This window comes from Chelon labrosus (genome assembly GCF_963514085.1).
Source record: "Chelon labrosus genome assembly, chromosome: 4".
Classification (NCBI taxonomy): domain Eukaryota; kingdom Metazoa; phylum Chordata; class Actinopteri; order Mugiliformes; family Mugilidae; genus Chelon; species Chelon labrosus.
This window is the reverse complement of record NC_140340.1, coordinates 28342494-28366626: the sequence shown is the minus strand read 5'-3', so window position 1 is coordinate 28366626 and position 24133 is coordinate 28342494. Positions and strand designations below refer to the sequence as shown.

The following is a 24133-nucleotide window of genomic DNA, read 5'->3' as shown; positions in this document are numbered from 1 at the left end:
TGGGAGTGAACAAACACATGTCCAAACAATGCTCTCGCACACACACGACCACAGTCGTGGGTCAGAGAGGCTGATGGAGCACAACTGGACATCGTTTCAAGGACAAGGTTGAGAGAGAAGACTCAAACTGTTCGAGACTTTTTCCTGTCTGGTACTTTATCTCCCTGTGTTCGTAGCTTTTTGTGCATTTGTACTCCGTGTCTCCATTTCCCTACTCTCCCTTTATCCTTCTTTCTTGTTTCTCCCTGGAGGGCAGGAACGAGAGGACAGATAATATCAGCGCAGGCCTTACACCATTACCTTCCGTCTGATAAACCACTCGGCCACTCCATCACCCTCTTTCTCCCACTCCTTCACCAGTGGGGGGAAAAAAAGCAGACATGCGGGCGGGAGGAGAAAATCTAGTTTGGGATAGGGTGTGTGACTGTGTGCCGTTCGTTTGTGTGTGTGTCGAGAGCAGCTGTTTGTTAAAGTTGAGATGCGAAGTATCAGGGGTCCTGATGGCATCCAATTAAGGAAGATAAAATGATGATGAATTGCAGTCGGGCAGCGGAGACCAGTACTCCGCACACTCACATGCACGGACGGGAAGACCGCAGAAGAAAGAAAGACAGAAAGAAAGGGAAAAAAATGATTTGGAGAAGATTGTGCTGGGGTAAAGGAAAAGAGGTGAGCAGGGGGAGGAAAGGGGGACAAAAAGGCAAGGGGGTTTTAAGGTGGAGATACCAGGAGAAAGAGAGAGCGGTGTGAAAGATAGATGAGGAGGAGGAGGGAGCGGAGAACAGCGCAACGAGACAGAGATTTTGGAGAGGAGAGGACAGCTAATCTGCTCGCTTCCGATGGGAAATGAGAGACGGATGGCAGACAAGAAAGATGGATAAATAGATGAATGGATGGATGCATAGGCTGAGCAAACAGAGGTCTAGAGAGGAGGCCAAACATGTCTGCAGGGAGAGCGGTTAACACAAAGCACACTGGTCTAATGGTGTCACACACAGTATGAGAGAGAGAAAGATGAAGCACAGTTCTGATGTTACAAATGTCACTCCCCTGACTTTTTTTGGGGGGGGGGGGCTTTTGATGTTAGTAACTGACTGTACAAACCAAAAATTCAAACTTTTAAATACATTACAGCATTCACACAAATTCACCCGTACACCACGCTAAAGATGGCAGAGAGGAGGCTAATGAGGGCCTCGGTGCTGCTCGGTGGAGAGTAGGTGCAGCAGAGCATGGTACAGCCTGGCATGGCATGGCCAAGCACAGCTTAATGAGATATAAACACTAGACCTGCCACTGTTTTCAGCCGCGGTGCACACTGACACACTTTTAATTGGCCTTCAGGCTGCGTGTGTGTCTGTGTGTGTGTGTGTGTGTGTGTGTGTGTGTGTGTGTGTGGACTGCATCGAGAAGGACTGAAGGAGCAAAGGAAACTCACAGGAGTTTACTGTGAAAAGCTGGAGATTAAAAACTAGTCATTGTTCCTTTGTCACGTGACAGCTCAGACATCACTGTGGGGTACGACCACGTTCAGTCTCATGTAGTATTTAACAAGTACTTCAAAATTCAGTTAAGAAATGCTAATTCTGTTTGTTCATATACCTTATTTATTTACTTATTCATAGAATGTAAATGAGTTCATGTGTAGTGTGTGATGGGCAAACGAGAAGTCAGTCAGGTTTCATGATTTTTGTGTGTTCATGCAAATATGCCCATTTATTAGGTAAGGTCTTGTGTCTGTTTACACTGACTGCTCCACTTTCTACTGAAGCATCTTAAAGTAAAGGAGGAAATTTGTGTGCCCTTCGTTTGCATGTGCATGTCTCCACTCTCCAACACTGCCCTCTTTTTTTTCTGGATCTCCCTATTCTTCCTTCACCGCTTCCGCCTTCCTCTTCATCTCAATCTCGTCATTGTTTCACTGCCTCTCCTCCCTCTCTGACAGGTGAAGAGCAGAACTCCCACACTTCTGTCCTGGATAAATAAGAATTAATTCCTGCACAGCTATCAGCATATGCCAACTTCTCCACCCCGTCCTCTACCCCGCTGGCTGTATCTCTTTCTCATTTCTGTCTCTCTCTCCCTGCATTTTTGCAACTTGTAACCTTTACTCTACTTAGTCCTTGTCTCATAACAGTGCTGCACCTTTCATTTCTATATAATTGTATACATCGATCAGGCATAACATTAAAACCACCTTCCTAATCTCTTGTGCCTCCAAAACCATTGCGACTCATCTGAGAATGGACATGGGCCTTCTGAGGGTGTCCTGTGGTGTCTGGCAACAGAATATTGTTAGTGGGGGCCTTTGGGTCCTATGGGTTGAGGGGAGGGGCCTCTGTGCATCATCCCACAGATACTTAATCAGTTTGGGATGTAGTGAATTTGGAGGCCAGGTCAACACCTTGTGCTGTTCTTCATGTTTTTTGAGATGTTCCTAACCCATTTCAGGCTGTGTCAGGCTGCATCCTGCTGGGGATGGCTGCTGCCATCAAGGAGTGTCACTGCTATGGGGTGGGGGTGCCTGGTCTGGTCTAGGTGGGTGGTACGTGTCTAAGTAACATCCACATGAGTACCAGGTCCAGAAGTTTCTCAGTAGATCATTAAACTGTTTCAAGATGGTCGATGTTATTTACTTCTCCTGTCAGTGGTCATAATGTTGTGGCTGATCGGTGTATGCATATAAGCAAATGATAAGGTGGTTGAACTGGAGGGGAGACCTCCACATTTCTATCAGACCACATTTGTGGCTATTCTCTTTTTCATACACCTGAGTCGTGGTAGGACATGTAGAACACCTTAAATTTCTTCACTGGTGTATGCTACAATAAAGTAAATTGATAAATGAATGAATGAGAAACCTTTATTAGACTACGTATTGCTCTAAAAAGAAAACACGTTTGAACAAAATGCGGCCATGCAATCAATGCACCTAAGTATTAATGTGATGCTAAAATTCAAAGCAGATGCTAGAAATTGATGGATCTCTAATCGGTCTCATCTTTCTAGTGTACTATACCCACTGCTTGTAATAGAGAGACATACAGTTAGCATGAGCATCTATAGTAACATTTCCTGGCAAAACACTATGAAACTTCTATTGCCAGGTGTGGAAATGACGGGAGTAAAGTTTTAAATCCCATCATGTTGTACTATAAAGTCACATGTAGGTAGTTTGTGTCTCTCAGTTGCCAGTTCTCTGGCTCACATACTATATATGCTGTAAGATTAACCGTGCTTCTTCAGTGATGGCAAATCACTGCAGCTGTGTGATGAGTGAAAAGTACAATCTGGTCTACAGTTAGGTGCTGTTATTAAATGAGAGTTATAGGGCAGAGCTCCCGAGATAGCGAGGAGAGAATGGCCCCCGGAAGAATGGCATTAAGTTAACAGAGGAGGAAAAAGGGTGACGACATTGAAAATATGGCCATTTCTGCAAACCACCTAAAATCAGCCTTTTGTCCAGGGAGAGGTCTAGTAAGCTTACACTAGCTTAATGCGTGGGCTGAAAAATGAGAAACATTGACTGTGGCAGCGTTATTTTTTTTTTCCTCAAGCCAGCATTTTTCTCCCCCTACCCTCTCTCTCCTCTCGTTTTCCTTCCATCAATGGAGGAGAATGTGTGCAGGCGTGTACGCACATATATATGTGTGTGTGTGTGTGTGTGTGTGTGGGTGTATGTGTGTGTGTGTGTGTGTGTGTGTGTGTGTGTGTGTGTGTGTGTGTGTGTGTGTGTGTGTGTGTGTGTGTGTGTCTGTGCCAGAGATAAGCCGGGTAACTGGGTCCGGCCTTGCTCCAATCCTGTTAGCATTAGCGATTAGCACTGGCTAACAGGCCGCTATTATGAGCAGCGGGCTGATTCCACGGCGCCTGACCTCACACAGACAGTACACACACACACACACATACACACACACACTAAGCTATAGGAAGGATTACCACTTGATCCTTGATTAGGAAGCCATATCTGCCTGGAAGTTGTGTGTGTACGTGTGTAAATACAGAGTATGGCGGTGTATACTTCTAGTCTTGGACGTGCAGTGCACTGTATGCTGACCTTATCTAGGATAACAAAACATATTTCACACGGACCAACATTGAGTCGGTGTCCTCTACTTTCCTTCTGTCTCCTCCAGTGTGACATATTTTTCACGTATAATGATTTAGAGATAAGTGTCAGGTTCAGCTTTTTGATAACTGCGGCCATTACTGTCAGAACGCTGGGAAGACGGGAACGTTTCCGGTCCCAGGTATGGATTTGCCTGAGGCAAGTTTGATATTTGTAGCTGTCCAGCTTACACACAGCTTCACAATGACTAATTTTCAAGCTGTGACCCAGAAGGTACATGTTGCAACTTCATACCTGCCTTTTCCTTCCCTCCATCTTCAGCCCTCCTCCATCCATCTAGTTCTTTCATTTTTCAGAGGTCCAGCTTGCGAGAACTTGGCACTTTTGTTATTTCTCACTTTTTCTAAATTGATTTATCGCATTCTCTCTTTCTTTTCAAATAATTTAGTCTCCGTTTTGGTGCCTTCTCTTGTTTTCTGTTTCTGTGGTGCTGTTCACACCCGGCATTAACTCATGTGATCCGATCACAATTGAACGGTGCTTTTGCCTGTTCTGGTATCCCATCCTCCAGAATAGCACAATTGTTGTTTATCCCTTAGGTGTTCAAGCACTTTGCACAGGGCTAAATCCACCTCTTTGTTTTGTGATTGCATATTTTTTGTAACTGAGATGTGAAACTGTAGCGCAGTAGTAAATGAGGCAAACTCTGTTTACATATAGGATGTATATTAAGTAGGCAGTGGGTTGTCGGTGTGCCCCTGGAAGCATTGTGTTCACACTGCTAAAAGAATGTGGCTGGATGCCGATCAGCCGTCACACACTTTACTAATGGCAGGGGTGAACATAGTCTGTTTCTTTCTGAAGTGCAGATCTTTCTGTGCCTTTGTGTTCTTTAAAGATTTGCAAAACGTGATTTTGCAAGGGTCTCCCACATCTCCTCATGTCGGTGATTCTAGATACTGTGATTTCTGCTCTCACCTTTCACTCTACACCGTGCCTGATTTTGTGATTTAATCACAGAATATAGCTCGTTGTGATTTTGTTGCACTGTTGACATTTCTCTCTTCCCTCTACACATGCAAATTCTGACCTTTCTCGGAGTAACCTCCTTAGTGTTTGCATTTTCATATTGGAATTTACTGTGTAGTGAGTAAAGCCAGTACAAGGTGCATGCGTGTATTCCGCGAATTGTGGATTTTGCAACAGTGCTGGTTCAGTATGAAAGTTTAATAAGGCTTTGGTGCAATGAGAGGTGATGAGTTTGGGATCATAACCTCGCTTTCCCTATGCCTCCCTCACCCCCTCTGCTGCCCATTAAACACACATGCATGTGCATACACACTTCTCCCTCAGCAAATATTCATGTTTTTGTTGAGTGAAGGTGCACACTCAAGCAGACTCCAGTTCCCCCTCTCTCAACATGACCCCCCTTAGAGGATGGATGTGCAAACGCAGACTTACCTGTAACATGGAATAAAAAAGAGTAGAGGGCAGCCAGTTTTATTGTTTCAGCTGTCAGCACCACCACACCTCCAGTGTTTGTGTGTGTGTGTGTGCGTGCGCGTGTGTGCGCGCTGCAGGGTTTCAGAGACGACTCGTCAGATTGTAAAGCAGGGTTAAGAGGGCCACTTGAGTCGCTAAATTGACCATGTGATTCAGAGGGGTATGAAGTCGTATTCTGATTTGCTGGTCAGCAGGGAGGCAGGAATGGAAGCGATAGGTAGCTTGACCCCTCGCCCTTCATCATAGCTAGTGTTCTGTCCTGAGGGGAAGTAAGAGCATAGCACAAGAAGATGTAGTAAAGGAATTACAGATATGGATACAGACATAACTGCGTCATGTATTTGGCAGTAAACTACTGCCAAGTCCTGCTGTTCTGTACTGAAGGATTTTTCCTTTAATGAATTGGCTATGAAAGAAATTCAAGCCCCCAATGTGAGAAAAATTAGAGTAGCACACAGCAGCCATTTATTTATTTTGAACAAGTTGAACAACTTTGTTAATTAGTTGACAATTAAACCTCAATGAATATTTAATTTCTAATTTTAGCGTTCTAGTTTTACATTTCTTCAGTCTCCGGTGTTCCTCCGCATGCAGCTAGCTTGCTTGTCCTCCTGTCCAAAATTCTATATATGAGCCCGCCCAGTTTTAGTTTGGTCATCTCGGCCAACTAAAACAATTTGCAACCATTTCTCCTAATGTGCAGTCACTTGATTCAGTGTTTTTTTAAAATGTAGCTTAATGGAAGTTTATTGCTGCTGTTTTGCGTTGAGCCACTTAGTCGGGTTGTAGTGAGGCAGTGTGTGAACATTAGCAAGCCACCTGCTGCTTAGTGCCAGCAAGATGGACCGTCAAGAGACCAGTTGTTAAGATTCAAACACCTTCACCGGCTTGAACAATTGCCAAAAGACGAAAGCTGGCCCTGGCTGGATAACACCCATCTTTTTTCTTCCTCTTCTTCCGGCTTCACACTTGCTCGCCATCTTTGTCCCACTTGCTTTTGGTGTCAGTTTTATCTCTTCTGTCAGTTTACACTTATCTCCACCTGCCATTCTCCTATTATTTTTCACTCTGTCCGCATGTTTGAAGTTCAGTCTCCCTGTGCACTTCGCTTTCTCTTCGTTTTCTTCTCTCCCATTGTCCCGCATCCTGATACTCACTCTCACCATCTTTAGCAGTGAAGGAGTGCTCTTGTTCCCAGGCAGACTGGGTGGTCTCTTGGTGGTGAGGAAAGGAAGGAGGGAGGGAAAGATTGAAGAAGTTCATATGCTCAGACTTCAAGGGACAGAAATAATAACTGGCGTGTTGTTTTGTGAGTGTCTTATCTTCCTGTGTTTGCATGTGTTTTTATTTATCATTTTTTATTTCCTGTATAGACTGCGCGATCGGTCTTTGATGAATGTGTTGGCATCCGTCTCTGGAAACTGTCCTGTGTGCAGGATGCATATTTATAGAACAGCGTGCACATGTGTTGCTCTGGAGATGTTTGGTATATGCGATAAAGGAATCTGCTTCATATTTCCTTGTTTGACTGTGGGCGTTTTTGGGGAGGGGACTGAGGCACAGGCTGAGATTGATAGGGAAGGGGCTTGTACAGAGGTATGGGGAAGGAGTAATGAGAGGGAGAGAAAGAGGAAAAGGAGGGGGTGGGAAGGAGGATTGCGAGAGGAGGAGAGGCAGAGGAATGTGTGAAAGGACCAAGGCAGACATGTCAGAGAACAAATTGAAAATGCCAATTTCACTTTAGCCCCCACCGGCTCAGGCGCTTATAGCTCGGCCCCGGCCTCTTATTCCATGTGTAAATGAATGGTGTCCACAGAATAACACACAATCACCTCTCTCTATCCATCTTGCCCTCACTATTTCTCCTTCACCCATGCTCTTGTATTATCTGCTCCCAGCTCACTTTCTCGCCGTCATTTTCACCATCTTCTGTTTTCTCTGCTCCACCACGCTTCCAATCACCCATCCCAAACTGTTTAAAGTCTTTTAACAATCGTTGGTCATATTTGTCTTTCTGCACTTTATCTTCACTTGTGAAGCACCAGTGCTTGTTACACTCAGTTTTCTTTTCTCTTTTTTAAATGAGCCCCACTGTCAATGAACTTATAGTATTAGCTTTCTGCTATAATGCAGCAGTAAAGTCTCAACCAGATAGTTTGCTGTTGGCAAGCCTCCAGGTGATGTTACTCAGAGGTCAAAGTTTCTTCTTTGTTTTTTATGGCTGCTAAATACATCACAGCACAAAAATGGGCCGGAAAACCCATTTTGAAAGAATTCCCCCCATAAAATAATCTCGCACTTCTCCTGAGATACATGGAGACATCTTTCCCTATTTGAATATCAGCATCTCTGCCTTCAGGGCCCACTAAATGTGTACCATCCAGTCACAAAAGTGAAGAAGAAATTAATCAGCCATTCATGCATTGTGACATTGGGGTGTCCTTTCATTTTCTTATCGTCTCCGTGCACATTTCTCGGTCCTTTCCCCCCTCAAATACATTCAGATTCACTATTATTACAGATGTCGAGATAAATCTCACAGTATCACAGTGGAGTGGGTGATATCGCATAGTGGCGAAGTTGTAGCTAGATTCAATCTGTGAGGGCCCCTTAGCCTCGGGCTTGGGGCTTTCACATTGGATTTTATCGCCACTCCACTAGAGAAGAATAGTCCTGCTATCTCTCACCCCGAGGCCAGTGAAGATAGTGACCATACCACTGGTAGTGAAAGTGACTGGGCACCCTTAGACTGACAGAGGCATTAGGTCATATCTAAAGTCCACCAGTCATCACCCCTTCATGGCTGCAGAGAATATGTGATCTCTTTCTTTCTAGCAGCTCTGGTATGTTGCATCAAGACAGCTAATGAATGGAGTAGTTGATAATGCAGAGTGTGTCTCAGATTGGGATGTGAGCGTCTCGATAAATGAGTATGTTCAGATGTGTTTAGCTCAGTGTTCGGCTGCTCTGTGCATGAGGGGGGGGATACTGTTGGCGATGTAACTTTTAAAGCGTCATTTTATTTGCCGGTGATAATCGTGGTTGATAATTTATTTGCTCGGCGGTCGGGAGTGATCTCGCAGGATCTCTTTCTCTGTTTCCCATTCAGCTAACACTCCACCACCACATCTCCGCTTCTGAAGCTTGTTGTCTCATTTAAAGCAATTCCATAAAACTGATTATGCCAACGACGAGTCAATTACATTTCAACTCTTATTAGTTCAGGATGCAAAAATGAAATGAGATGAGAATATTATTGTTGGAGATATATTACGCTTTTCATTCATCACTGGGATGGAATGAGTCATACGGTGAGGGGGATTCCAATCTCTTAATCAACTCTGCGCTCTGCCAGGCAGCAGCGGATGTGCCGCGTGTAAAAATCACAATATAGCCCGTCTCTCATCATTCATTTTTATAGCCCTTCAACTGTGTGAGCGCCGCAGGGTATGACATTACTACCAGCCGCGAGCCGAACTGAGTTTGCTTTTAGTATTGGCTGATTTTTTTCCCCTCTCTTTCACTTATTTCATATTGATTGGATGTGTCTTGCGGTGTTATTGGTGTGAGGAAAAATGGCAATGAATGCTAATCTTGTCTTTGTTGTTTTATATTTCAGTATAATTATGAAGGAAACGACATCAGCGACTTGCCAGTGGATCTGTCAGTAGTGTGGAACGGAAACTTTGTCATCGACAACCCCTACAACATTAAAGGTGAGTTATTGTGGTGTCTTACACTGACGGCCCTTATTTGTTTTATGAATTCAGCTTGCATGAAGAATCACTGGGGAGGCATGGACTTTTCAAGTATTTATAAATCGTTATATTCCTTATCTGCATCATCTGTTCAACCCTGTGAACCTAATTCAAAACTCTATAACCAGTCGTCTTTCTGAAGCTATGCTGTAATGTAATATTAAGTTAGAGTCATGGCTGATATAAAATATAAATATCCAACATGCATATTAAAGCTTATATGTTGTGACCAGAATTCCTCAGCTAGTTCATACTTCTCATCTGGTCTGTGAGATGTTCAAACCTTACCCTTGTGTTAGGACACTAAACACTGCGACACTAGGAATGTGCTCAAAAGCCTTAACGTTTACACTCTCACCACTAACAGAGAGCACACATGCTCTACCTTTGGCCATTTGTATTCACTAATGCATATATTGACTAATAATTATGTCTGTCAAGGCAGGATTTATCACATGGGGCTGTTTAGTCATTGATAATGGGTAGCAGCCGGCGTCAGAATGATCCATGGCACTGTGTCTTTTCTGCCCTGAATGTATTAAATTTGAATCTATTGAACAACATTTGGGATGTTCAGTGTGTGTATTTTGGAAAGTAATAAGGCCGTTCGATTAAATCACGTGTCAAGATCTAGATTGTACATCAAGTATAAACTCGAGGCAAAACTCATCCATCAAGGACTGTGCAAAAGGCCATTTATGGTACTGTTAAATGAAATTTTCAGTCGGATTAAGAGACGTGGTGCTAATCTTTCAATATTAAGGCTCATTTAAAGTACAGCGCATATACGGCGTAACCTACGCACGTAGCCCACGCCGGTGCGAGCCATTTATACCTGTGCCCTCGTCAATCTGGCTCGCTCTGTAAAAACGTCACCCAAACCCTAGTTGGTGCTGTGTCTTTTTTGCCAGACGGGTTAATTTTTGTTTCTACTTCCGACGTCACTTTCAACAGTGGCAACTGAAACATTTGCCGAAATTCCGCCAGAGACGGGTCAAACAAATCCTTGTACTTTGGAACCTCCTCGGTTAACCTTTCCACAATGCTACTACCAAGCAGACCAATCACAGGTCTTGCGGTCTGTGTCACCAGGGACGCGTCAGGCTTCTAGGGTCTGCTTGGGGTCCACGTAGGGTCCGGGCTGATGCTGTAGCTATGGCGTCAAATTGACGCGAGGTACAAACCGAGCATTAGTGACTAATAACCATGTACACGCTTGACTCAGATTGTTCCTCTCTGGTTGGAAATGTAATTTTCCAGGTGTATAATAACTGGTGACATGATTAGTTTCTGGGTGGACAGAAACATGGCGGAAGCAAAACAAAAAGGAATAAATGAGAGAAGCTAGAATAGATGTGGGCAGTGCAGATATGTCACTCCATATCATGTCACATCAAGTGTTTTTTTGAGGGATGTAAAACGATATTTCTAATCAGCTCATTCTATTTATCGTCCATGTGAACAGTTAAGGTAAAGTCTTTATTTAGAAATATTTCAGGCAAATGTGACCACTTATATACGTCTAGGGTGGTTATACATAGACTTCTTCTAAATAAGATTTTCTACATTTAAACTAGTTTTAACTTTGCATAACATACCTCACAGTGATTTTGTTTAATTGCTCTCTTATTGAACAAGTTAGTCGGCATCCATGCACATGTTCACTGGTATTATTGCGTGATGGTGTGTATAATGTGTGTATCTCTGTTTGAGTGGATAAAATTAACTCTAGTGTATAACCACGCCTTACCCTCCAAACAAAGAACTGTGTGGGTAGTAATTAAACATCTATACATACATGATGCATCACTGTGGGGGAAGACAATGAGATCATGTCTGTTAGATATAATTACTGGTAAAACAGTCTTTATAGTGCTGTCTCCATTAATTATTGTGCCCCGTGCAGCTCAGCAGGGGGCTGTAACATTATTCCCCTGCTGTGAGTTGCGGTAACAGCATCGCCAGCGACCACTGCGTTCGATATGGCCTGTGAACGACACGCACAGGGAGTTTTGAACAACAGAGGGAGCAGCATTGTCTGGTCCTGTTTGTTTCTCTTCGATGGTCAAAGGCACAGCGAGGAGCAGGGATTTCCATGCAGCGTTCCAGAAGACGCTGTTACATCTCGAAAGTTTGCAAAGTAGCGATCGTTGCTCATTGTCAGTAATACAACACCACCGTCACTTTGTTCCATTATTGATCCCTCGCTGTCATCTAGATGTGCCAAGCAAGCTGTTGTAGTCTTAAATTTCACTTGTTTTTTTAAGCCGCTGCCTGTTACTATATGGATGTACGTGTAACATACACCACACGTATTAACATGGCAACACTGCAGTCCACCAATAAAGTGGTGTGCACTATACATTCACAGGGCCAACGTAAAATGCTTTGGCAGCCAATGGTGCTCTCAAGTGCCGCAGAATAAAACAGTGTCTCCGGAAGGGCATCCAGATGTGACCTACAGCCTAAAGACGTCTCCCTTTTTGTGTCTGTCTCTCTTCGCTGTCAGACACCTCCCTGTTGCTCAGTCATCATAGTGGGAGCGATGCACACTTATCTTAAAAGCTGATAGGTTAATGTAATCTATCTATAAATCAAGAAGCGTCTGTCTGTCTGTCTGTCTGTCTGTCTGTCTGTCTGTCTGTCTGTCTGTCTGTCTGTCTGTCTGTCTGTGGCACGCATATCTCGTGAACCGTTGGCCCGGTTGATTTGAAACTGGGCAGGTGTCTCGCTACGGGCACGAAGATGTGCACTGCTAAGTTTGACGTTGTTTGGATAAGAAATGTAAAATATATCGGTAAAATAGGTTTTCTCCGCTCTAACTGATGACAGTTCTAAATTATTGCGCTGGCTCAAACGCTAGATGGTAACCATGGCAACGGAGACTCAACGTTATTTTACAGTTTATTCATCGCAACAGCAAGACAGACAAAACATGAGTGATTTTATCATCTATCTATAAATCAAGAATTTCTTTTAACTTATTTGGTGAGTTTGTGTACGTGTGTGTGTCTGTCTGTGGCACGCATATCTCGCGAACCGTTGGCCCGATTGATTTGAAACTGGGCAGGTGTCTCGCTACGGGCACGAAGATGTTTACCAAAACCAGCCAACACAAAGACAGCTTCTTTCCCCAAGCAGTCACTCTGTTGAACACTATTTATTTATTTGTAAATGTACATAGGCTACTGTATTTCTGATTCTGATTCTACATTTGTATTTTGTATGTTACTATGTGTATATACAATTAAAACCACCAGTAAAAACACTACAATTAATGTCTTTGTGGGGAGGAGACATGGGTCACGACAATGGTCACAACTGAAAAATCTTCTTCAGCTCCCACTATAGGAATACATACTTCCGACGGGCACTGCACTAGTTAAAGGGGATTCATTTAGCAGCCAGTGATTGGTGTAGGGTTTCTTTAAAGCTGGACCATGACCAATGGGATTTGAGATTAAATATTTAATGTACCTTTCCCGAGGCCTTTTGGATGTAGGGCCCGAACTGAACTAACTGTAAGATGAGAAACTTGAAAAAAAAAACAAGTCTTATTATTTATTAGTATAGCTAACATGTTCTGTAACAAGCAAAAGAAATGAATGTGCAGTGAGGATACTTTATTCTCTGCCTTTCTCCCACTCATAATTTCACAAGTTTCATTCACTTAACCTTTCTTTATCTCGTCTGCAGCTCACCTGTATAAGTGCTATGCACTGAGAGACAGCTGTGGGATGTGTCTGAAGGCAAACCCCAGGTTTGAGTGCGGCTGGTGCGTAGGGGAGAAGAAGTGCTCCCTGAGACAGGAGTGTACTCCCCCAGAGAGCACTTGGATGCACGCCACAACCGGAAACAGCCGCTGCGCACACCCCAAGATCACCAAGGTAAGCCGTGGTGATAATGACAAATGCTGACACATAACACCAACGTAGCAGTTCAGTTAGAGATAACAGGTGGCACACGTGCCTGATTTCACAAATGCTACAGCACCCACACACAGCTCTTTCAGTGTTTGAAATACAAAGAACCACATTCAGTCAGTGTGCAACACGCTTTCGAAAGCTTCTTGTAATCTAGTATTTATCAACAAATATATTTCCTTACAATGATAAAATAAACGTGAGAGAAATGCAGAAAACCTCATGATTTTTTCCCCCCAAAGATTCTAACAGATGCCGTTGCCACACATTTTAAAACCACAAGGCCAGTTAACGTGCCGCGCTAAAATCAACATTGCATGGAGCTGCTAAATCCAGGTTGGAGGGAACAATCCTCTGTTACCACTGTTTAGCTAGTGTGACCTAGCAACTCAACATCCGTAACAATAAACAAGTCTGGTCTTTGTAAGGCCAGGGTCAGAGGAGAGCGTGTTCATAAGATTATAACTCTTGGTAACAGGGTTGTGATTGTTTCCTCTCGCTTGAACTAAAATCCACTCATTAGTGAAAGTAAGCTTTTCAAAAGAAGGGATTTGAAATATCTTCCTGTGCTGCGTCATTGTTTGGCCTCAGCGAGTGCGGAGGACATCATAGGAGAGGAGGCAGCAGAAAGAATAGAAAACTTAGAAGCCAACACCATGACTGCAACCACGACACAGATGGGCTGGCCAGGAGGAGGCAGTTCACACACACCAAGTCTGAACACACTGACGAGATTAGACATGATGGCTACACACACACCCGAGGAGGAGGAGAGTGCGGTTATCTGGAGTGTGTGTGTGCAGGGATGGAGACAAAGAAATGGAGGATGTGAAAGTGTGCTAATTGTGTCCCACCATGGGTGCCGAATATGCGCGTGTGCATGTGTGCATCTGACAGGCTGGGTGAGCTAAGGCGTCTAAACACCATGGCGCAACCATCTGTTGCCACCCGTATCCGTGGCGGTGGTCCTCGTCTGAGTGTGACCAGGGTCACCGTACCTACAGCTCACCACTGGGACTGACACACATGCATAACGCAGTCTGAAAGCAAGGCACCGCTGTGTGAGACACATCCTGAAGTTCGACCTTTTTCCCTTAACGTCAGTCGTCCTTCTTTCTTCTGTATTGCTTCTCCATCTCCAGTCAAAGCGTTCAACATTTTTTCCTTTAAATGGGATTTTATTTCATACAAGACAAAGCATCATGTCAGTCAAAACGAGCGCCGCTTCTATCAGTTGAAATGAGTGTGAAATATAGATGCCCAGAAATGTCCATTTCACTGACGCAGACTCATGACTGGAGCCCTCCGTACATTTCTTGTGTGACGCGGGTTAGTCTCTTTGAATGCGTAATGGAGATATTGGATAATTGGAGCAGAGGCACATAGATAAATCCGTTAGCTAATGCTCCCTCTCTCTTCATGCTCGCTTCAGTTATCTCTTTGAAACAAGCGGACAGAGGCAATTGGGTTGTGTGCGTGTATGTGAGTGGAAAGTGGTAGTGGGAGTAGGAGTGCACACAGGCATGTGCTCTTGCATGCATATTTAGGGGTAAATCCTGCCCTGGGGGCAAGATGTTGGTGGCAGTCAAAAAGCTGGAAAAGAAGAGCTTCAGAAACGGTAGGAGAGGAAAAATACTGCAGGTTTGAGACGTCAGAGGAGACAAAGAAGAAAAGAAAGCGAGAGAGACACTGGAGGAAGCGTTATCACTGAGCTGTGCTGCCATCCTCACCTCTCTTTGCCACCTTTGACATTTACAGGGTGACATTTAACGCCAAAAGAAAATCTCTCTCTTTTCATCTGCCATTTCATCCTTTCACCCAAAGAGCATCACGTTGGCCACACAAATTGAATATTATTCCACTTCTTACCGACCATTTGCTAAAATCCCCTTTCCCCTGCTTGATCCCGCCTTGTATTCGTCTCTTTGTGCTTTATTCGGGCTGCTTTGTTCATTTTTGCAGCATGCTAGCTGCTGTGTGGCCATTAGCTAGCGGATTAGCCACTAATTTCATTTGGACCGGAGAATGTGTGTTCAGCCGGGAAAGAAGCACCACTGGAGACACACAGTGTACACACACATACTGTCTGTACATGTACACCCAATGCGGTTAGCCAGAGCTTTCAAAGCAGCAAGTGTTGAACCTATTTGGTGTCATTTCCGAGTGTGCTATTGCCCATTTGATGTTGTTCAGTACTGTGCAGTTGGGTACCACTCCACTAACAGCTCTGGCACCGCTCTCCAAACACAGCAACTGATGTTTTAGGCGCTAAATGTTGATTTCAGACATTGTGAGAATTTGGCTGGTAACCTGTTAAAGTGCTATTTTTATTGTACTGCATCTCTCTGTGTTGACACCAAGATTAATTAGTTTTCACATCCCAATAAGCAAACACAATTTTCATGTATGTGTAAGCCTGCTCACGTACACTCACTCAAACCTAAAACACAAAAACAAACAAGATGCGACTTCGGTAGTGTATGATATTTCTCAAAATCAATGTCGCGTAGATAGCGACATACACACAGTCTGCACTGTGCCCCAGTGTAGCCCAGCAGTGTCCTGGTGCTGGCTTCGGATGCTGCCTGGACCTCCATCATCCATCATCTCCTGCCTGCCTTCTCCTAAGGGACAGGAAAAGCATTACAGCTTGCCCTCAGAAACCAATTAATACAACGCAGGCCATGCCAGTCTGTGTGTGTGTGTATGTGTTGGGGTGCGCATTTTTTGTGTCTTAGCATGTGGCACGCTTGCATTTAGTTGTGATCTTGTGTGTATGAGAAAGTGGACCTGAAAATGATTGGTCTTTAATGCCTCCTTGTGTTCTTAAGCTGCAACATTTGCCATTGCCAGACTCTTTTGTCACTCCCTACTCCTTTTTGTCAGTCTTTGTTTTCTTCTCGTGTATCATTTGTAAGTCTTCCTTTCCTTCATTTCTTCCAACCTTTTTTTTTGTAATATCCTTTCCTACATCCCAGCCTTGATCATTTTCACTTTCCCGTCTTTCTTCCCATCCCTCTTAACATTCCCTGGCCTTAGATCTTCTCTCCTTCCTTCTTGCTACCTCTGTTGATCAACAAAGATTAAGTGAAAGATGGCTTTCTTTTTAGAGGCCTTGATCGACCAGCCCTCTCTAATTTGATAATTGTGTTTCAGAGCTGAACAATAAGTCTCAGTGTTACAGCACTAGGAGAAATAAAACAAGCCAGATTTACTGAGTAGTTACACGCATTTCTTATTCATAAAGGAAGGATTGCAACTGGATGTCAGCCACGATGATGTCTTAATTAAATTACTTTCTCAATGATCTTAGCATCTAAAAATGCTCTGAGTTCAGCCAGAATGATTTAATTGGCCCCAGTGAGATTTTGACTTCTCACTCAGATTTGTTCATCATGTCTGTATGGCTACACATGCTTTTTCTTCACTTAGTCACATGTAAAATGTGGTGAAGATGATCCCCTTCTCACTCGGTTCATTTTCTCCATCACTTTGTTTGCGACGTTTTGTTTTTTGAGAGGGTTTCCCGATAAACTCGAGAAGCCCTACACCACGTTCATATCATCTCTCCCTGTGTCCCCTTCCTGCTTACCCCTTCCTCCTCCTCTTCCTCCTCCTCCTCCTCCTCCTCCTCCTCCTTTAACTAGCAGATGCTATCTGTGCACTGCAGCTCAGCCAGCCACAATGGGCCTGACACAAAGCCTCACACACAACAGGACAAGTCGGCAACAAAGAGAAAAAAAGAGAGTTTGAATGGGTGTAGAGCGTTGTGACGGCGAGAGGAGAATAGAGCAAGTGTTTAGGCTGGTGGCTTGAATCAAAAAGGGCTTTTTGTTTGTGTTGTTTAGTTCTATTTGCAATGTAGTGTGTGTGTGTGTGGCTGTGTGTGTGGCTGTGTGCATGTGAGTATGTGTGTGTTTGATAAACCAGTGCTTATAGAGAAAGAGAGGTTGATTAACATATCTGAAGATTCTGACTGCTGCGCTACTGTGTGCCAGTCATTCTTTTGTCTGCAGCTAAAATACATACATTCAGGCACACTGACAAAGACAGAGATAGAGAGTGAATTAAAAGAGTGCAGACAGGAAGACGGAAAGGGCAAGGCAAGGAGGAGGGATGTTCGTCAGAATCCTAGCTGGTGTAAGATGGAAAACACTCCTTAATTATATCACTGTGGCATTTCAGTTCTAGCCTGCATGACACTGGGCTTTGTTCCCATTGTGTGTTTCTGGTAGTGGTGTCCTGAACACCTGTGGCTTTTACTAACCCGCCACCTTTTCTGTAATGATGTTAGACTGAAGATTATTGCACTAGCTGGAGAAATAGAGCTGTAGCGAGCAGAGTGGATCCAATTTATCCTCGTGACTGTAGTTGTACTTTGGGATAGTTGAATATTTTGTGAAAGGTATTCATTTCCATTCTTGGTGAGGTGTAGATAGAAGGTTGATACCACTCTGATGTCTGAGCAGCAAATATGAAACACCAGCTTGGCTTAGCTTAGCTTAGCTTAGCTTAGCTTAGCTGGAAGACTGAAATCAAGATGAAATATGGTTCTGTCTAAATGAAGTCAATCTGACAATCGGGACATGACACTTTTAAACAAGCGAGATAAACAATGCTAATTCATCAGCTTTCTGTGCAATAAAGACAATAGACCAGTATCACTTTTTAGCATGTTTCCTAAAATGTCAAAATAATCCTTTAACAACTTTTGTACCCAATGTACCCTGTACCCATATAACCTGTTCCTGACGTGATCTCATTTAATTTCATGTCATTATCTAGTTGGTATAAGAACATTTGTTGTTATTACTAACATTAAAACACATGACACTTGGGTGTGTATGGTTCAGTTAGTTTGTAAAACAATTTTTAAACAGTCTTAACCTTGCTGTCTTTTGAAAGATCAAAGAGTAACAGGGAGTTTAAAAGGGGCAACGCTAATGTAGCTGTGAATGATTTGCAGTGTGAGGATGGTAAAAATATATTCCCTGATATTAACGGAACTTGTTTGCAAGGGCATATGAATGCATTTCATTGTGCCACCCTATGGCGTGACCAGGCAGCTGTTGGTAGAATTAGAACCAAGAGCCCTAGCTTTAAAATATGCCTCTTGTCTCCATGTGTTTTTCCCCATTTTTGTGGAATTCTGTGTGTTTTCTATAAACTCTTATGCTCCACACTGAGAAGCAAGCTCTATGTGGATGAATATTTGTGTGGAATCGCTATTCTTTTTTTCCTTTTCGCCAGGGTCGCTCGTCACCCCCACCCTCAGTCACTAACGCCTCACCCCCTTCCACCCTGCCGCGACAAATGACCCTGCTGCCCCACAATGTTCTAATCCAATTAGCTTTAGCCCTAATTACGCTAGTAATGACTGATTACCTTTGTCTGCGTAGGGGCTGGATGAATATGGCCGTGATTAGCGACTAGGCTAGCCTTGGGTAGCCATTAGCACCTCCGCACACCTTTAACAGACCTCTAGGGAAAGGAGATGGGAGCAGAGGTCGGTGTGCGCAGTAATTGTATTCAGTAGATTAATCGTCAGAAGGTTAAATAAGAGATGGAAGTGGGGGTTTGATGGGTGGGTCCAGGTTAAGTGTGCGAGATGGCAGGTTGTGAACGTTTGACTGAGTTGAGGTGGAGTTAATGGATTCAAGGTCATTTTTCATCTTGGTTAATGAGGTAGCAAGTGTCTGATTCGTGCCGAACGGGACATGGCCATTATGACTTAAGTAAACTGTCACTCATACTGACATGCAGTATATGTTCTATGATGTATGGCTTTGGATAGACATTGATTGTCGCATAAGTTGTTCTGGTTGACTAATGTTCTCATTTGTTTGCTCTTCCAACCAGTTGCATCCAGAGACGGGGCCCAGACAGGGAGGTACCATGCTAACCATCACCGGTGAGAACCTGGGTCTGCAGTTCAAAGACATCCAGAATGGAGTCCGCATCGGCAAGGTGGCATGCAACCCTCAGGAGGACCAATACATCAGCGCTGAGCAGTACGTTGACACTATCCCTGTCTTCATCTCTTCACACCCACCTGTCTAAGCCTCATTGTTTGTGAAACTCTCTACTTCCCTGCTTGTCTTTGTCCAATATTGATGTGACACCGAGTGCTAAGCATAACACTCTCCACTCACGGCCCTCTCTCTCTCTCTCTCTCTCTCTCTCTCTCTCTCTCTCTCTCTCTCTCTCTCTCTCTCTCTCTCTCTCTCTCTCTCTCTCTCTCTCTCTCTCTCTCTCTCTCTCTCTCTCTCTCTCTCTCTCTCTCTCTCTCTCTCTCTCTCTCAGACCTCTATTTCATAAAACCTTTAAAATGGTTTTCCCCTTTCAGTTCCAACTTACAGACAGCCTCCAGCTGTGCTGCCAGTCTTTGTACATGTACAGTCCCTGTAAATCTTACAGCATCTTACACAGACCATTTTATTCCACTAATAATCAGAATAATAGACCAATCAGCATTGAAGTACCTCACGTAATCACTGATTAGAACTCATTCTAATTTTAAGATACAACTGGATATACTAATATTTGAAGTGGGTGGTATACATCCTCTAAAAATTGTTTCACAGATGAAAGGTTGTCATGTGAACACGCGCTTTGATTATGTTTACTTCTTTCTGGGAAATTCTGAATCACAGCGGGTGCTGCGGATGTAATTTCACTCATTTAATAACTGCAGTATTATATTCCTGGAGGAGTATGACTTGCAGCAGTAAAACAGTCTTCAGTTCAGTCTGCTCAAATATGACTGAGCTCTTTGTTTTAACTGTAAACAAGTCGCCTTATCACAAAAAAATTATTTATTTGAGATGGAAGTAACATGATGTGAATCATTCATTAGATTTCATTTAGAATGAGAAAAACATCACCACAGACAGCATGGCACCGGAGCTCCACTATTAAAGCTTCTCTGAAATATTAGGGCCTTCAACTAATTGATGAGTCAGAATTACTATTTTATGTTTCTGTTCATCTTGAAGCGGAGACGACGCAATTTAGGACGAGGAAATATTGGGACGCTCGTCACACTATGAGGTGTCCTAAATATTCTATTTCCAACTATGTAGCTGTCATTTTACATATTTGTGCTCCATTTGCAGAGTTTTGCAGCATAGTCCCAGCAGATTTAGTTTTTCTCCCTGCCCCCTCACTAAGAAGGAAGCAGAAGACATGTGACGTTGATGTTTAGACAGTCGGGACAACAGAATGCTGTGAAGCTCTCGCCAGTGATGACAAGTGTCCCCAAAATGAGTTTAGAAACAGGTTCATGACATGTCAGTCTGGATTTCTAATTTTAAACTTATACGTTGTTGCGCACCTTTTTTCGTCTTAGCGATAACATCCAACCACCACCAAGGTGGTGATGTTTAACCCTGTCAGCCCTGTAACGCTGCAACTGGCCTGTTGCCATAGCACCCACAAGAGTAGGAGGAGGAGGTGGAGGAGGAGGGCACGGTTGGCAGTCAGGCTGTCATGCTAATTAAAAGTGATGTTAGCCATACGGTGCCATTAGTGGCCCGGTTGCTCTCGTCATCCCTGTGACCCTATCAGAGCTGTAGCGCAGGAGACAAGATGGGGTTACGGGACTGACAGAACAGGTCAGAGGTCAGCTGCTGCAGAGAAGGAGGTGCGCTGACGGCTGGGCAAAATGTAGACACATTGTTCTCACTCTGGCTTTCTGTTTCATTCTGCCAGCACTTGTTCTTCACACAGCACTGCACACATTCCAAGTTTCAGTCAATGGAGTGGCTTTTTTATGGCATTCACCAGCCATTAAATATTTACTAGATGGATTTGACTTCACTTTGAGAAAAGTAAATCATTGCCAGTAGTGAGGAAAAACAGAATCCCGTTTTTTATTGCCTTATTATTAGTTACTGTGTGACAATTTGACATATGTTTAATTTTTTACTAGTCCACATTCCACCTCAGTTAGTCAACTGAGTGAGCTATCATTTATAATGTTGTCGTCCTTACAAATGTACTTTCTGTCTTTCCAACCACGTAATAACGGCTCAGTGTAGCCACCTGTCATCTGGGCAATAATGATGCGAGCGAAACCGCGTTTCTAACTGAGGTCTGTCCAGCATTTTAATCACAGCCCATGTCATAGCGGGAGTCCTGGGAGTAAATGAAAGGGAAAGTAAAAACAATGGAGGCTCACAGCATCGGAATGTGAAATTCATTGTGCTGCAGTTGCCATGGCCACATGCAGGGAGGATGGAAGCAGGAGAGTTAATAACTCAGGGAGTGGAAGCTGAGGAGATGTGTAGGATATGAGCTTGTTCAATTAATCAGCCGCTCTCGTTTTAACCCTCTCTCCCTCTTGCTCACTTCCTCTTTCTTTCTCCTTCCTTCTCTGCCTCCCTCTCTCTTCTGCGCTCCCGCCCTTTCTCTCTGTCTCATTCGTTCACTCCGGCTAATTAACAGTCAAGTGTGTCTCCAGTGGGTGAAACATGAAGTAAGTGTGTGTGTTCTCCCTGTGGGCTACACCACCACTCCTCCCCTCGCTCAGTCATTCCTTCAGTGGATTTTCATTTGGCCAGCCAGCGCCCAGGGCTAAGTGCGCAGCTTTAGGTTTTACAGTACGCGCTAATACAGGCATGAACACACACGAAATAAACTCTATTATTCTTAGTACATTTCCGCTAATAGAGTATTCAGTCTGTTCTTGGTATTTTTATGAATAAGGCTACCCTGAATAAGGCACTTTTCATTCTGAACTATCTTAATGTTTTCCTTTCCTTTGCCCTCATGTCTTTCACCTGGTCTCATTTAGCAATCTTTTTCTCAAAAGAAAAGCATTAATTTAGGCCAGTGATAATCAAACTCACCTCTTCGCCTCTGTTTTTTCCTTTTTCTTTAAGGATCGTGTGTCGGCTGAATGATGCAACAGGTTACAGAGTGCAGGAGGCTCAGGTGGAAGTGTGTGTCAGGGACTGCATTCACCCAGACTACAAAGCAACCTCGACCAAGGCCTTCAGCTTTGTGGTAAGTTTTCCGCATTCAAGATACAGCTATGTCGGCCGCTTCCTGCTTTTTCTGACGATTTTATTACTGGATTTGACAGCCGTGATTCATCCAATAACTCATCCTTGACCCGTTTGTCCTCTCATTGCATCCCTCATTAGTCTCCATATTTTACCCGCGTCCATCCTTCCACTGGACCACTCTCTGGGGGAACAAGGATCACCATTGAAGGCAGTCATCTTAACGCAGGCAGCGCTGTATCTGTGAAGATCGGACTTCACCCATGTCGCTTTGAGAGGTGAGTTAACCTGTAGTAGTTCATAGTGCCCAATAAAGCAAGAAGAATTGCCATGTAGTCCAAAACTCCTGCTGACTGCAGAGGTAAAGGATTTGGCTAAGATATTTATAAAACTTCAATTGTGTATATATAGTTGCCATAATTACAACACAGTATACGGCATGTTTCCCTCCTTTACTGTTTTCACTATGTTTTCCTCCTTCTGTGTGCTCTAAAATTATAGTTGTTTTTTTTTGAGCTCCTTGTCACTGACGGTGATTTGCAGCTAGTCTGAAAAATGCAGCTGCTAAGAGGATGACCTGTAGTACTGTAATTCACAGCCATTGTGAGAATGACAGTGTAGCTCCTCCCGGGGACGCTCATTGTTCACTTGTGCTGTGAATGACTTAAGTGCATAGCCCACATTTGGTCAGAGATATGACTATAATTTAAAAAGAATCAGAAGGTGTTGCTGGTAGTTGGTAACTTTTGTATTTATTTATTTATCAGTTTGTATTTATTTGAAATACGTAATTCTTACATGCTTTTTTTTTAGTTGTTTTTTAGAATAATCTGTCTCTGTTATCTTCCCCTGTCACTCACTCTAAAAGAGACTGTGGCAGGATTTCAAGAGGACGGGAGATAGATCCAATTTGATATGACTCTAATTCCTCTAGCCAAGAACTCCATTGTTTCTTTAAGTCCCTTCCTGGCCAACTTACAGCAAACTGAGCTCCGGTCTAAATCCACTCATGTACGGTGTCTGGCAGATGGCAGAGAAAAGAAACATCTCAGAAGAGATTGTGAAAAGAGTTTTCTGGCAGAAGCTTCATTGTGAAGGTGACTGTATCAGCAAATAGGAATTGTTACAGAAATACTCCTCTTGTCTCGGCTTTTCTTGTTTCTCTATTTGGAGATGATTGTCTATAATGCAGGTGTTTTTATTCTCAGGCAACAAGTGACAGGTTAACCTAATGAGCTTGGACCCGTGAAGTTCTTTTTATATCATATCAAAAGAAAAAGCAGAGGCCAATTTAAAGCTCTGCAGCACATCCAGAGAAAGGTGAACATAATAGTCTTGGCCTTTCATTCACTGAGCAGCAATAACCTTTATGGCCAAAGTAATGAACTGGTTGAGTCCATCCCTTTAATGTGTCTTTGTATTCAGTGGGGCCTCCGCTTTAATCAAAACCTATTTACCCCGAGCCACTCATCCTCTTATCTCCCTGTGCAACCCCTTTTCTTTCCTTTCCTTTTTTCTTTGTGTATCCCCTCTTGGCTTCTTTTGTGTGGCCACAACCTTGTCAAAAATACGTACGTGGCGCCACAGGCACTCTCAACTGCGACAGCGTTGTGAAAGTGGTTGCCATGGAAATGCATCACTGGTGGAATGTGGAAACCTTTATTTTTTTCTAATTGTCCTTCATTTTTTCCATCTGCCTCCATCCCCTTCTCACTCCCTTTTCCGTCTAAGTACACTGTTGAAATTGCCTCCTGGCATACAGCGGGGACATGTTCAACAAAGACGCCCATTGCCCCTGTTTTTGCTCCGCTCCCCAACCCAACCACAAATCGCTGCAAGCTGCCAGGGTAGAGATGCAAAAAAAATGGGTTTTCA

At 43.6% G+C, this 24133-nt stretch overlaps 1 protein-coding gene across 4 annotated transcripts in view; it reads left to right on the top strand.

Annotated features, from left to right (window-relative positions):
* plxna1b (plexin A1b) overlaps nucleotides 1-24133 on the top strand; it is a 185459-nt gene that overhangs the window by 128039 nt on the left and 33287 nt on the right. For all 4 annotated transcript variants that reach the window (XM_084542773.1, XM_084542771.1, XM_084542772.1 and 1 more), the window contains exons 11-15: nucleotides 9192-9288; nucleotides 13027-13217; nucleotides 19113-19264; nucleotides 22136-22259; nucleotides 22400-22536. In XM_084542773.1, coding sequence (XP_084398899.1) covers nucleotides 9192-9288; nucleotides 13027-13217; nucleotides 19113-19264; nucleotides 22136-22259; nucleotides 22400-22536 — 701 coding nt within the window. The remainder of the gene's footprint in view (nucleotides 1-9191; nucleotides 9289-13026; nucleotides 13218-19112; nucleotides 19265-22135; nucleotides 22260-22399; nucleotides 22537-24133) is intronic.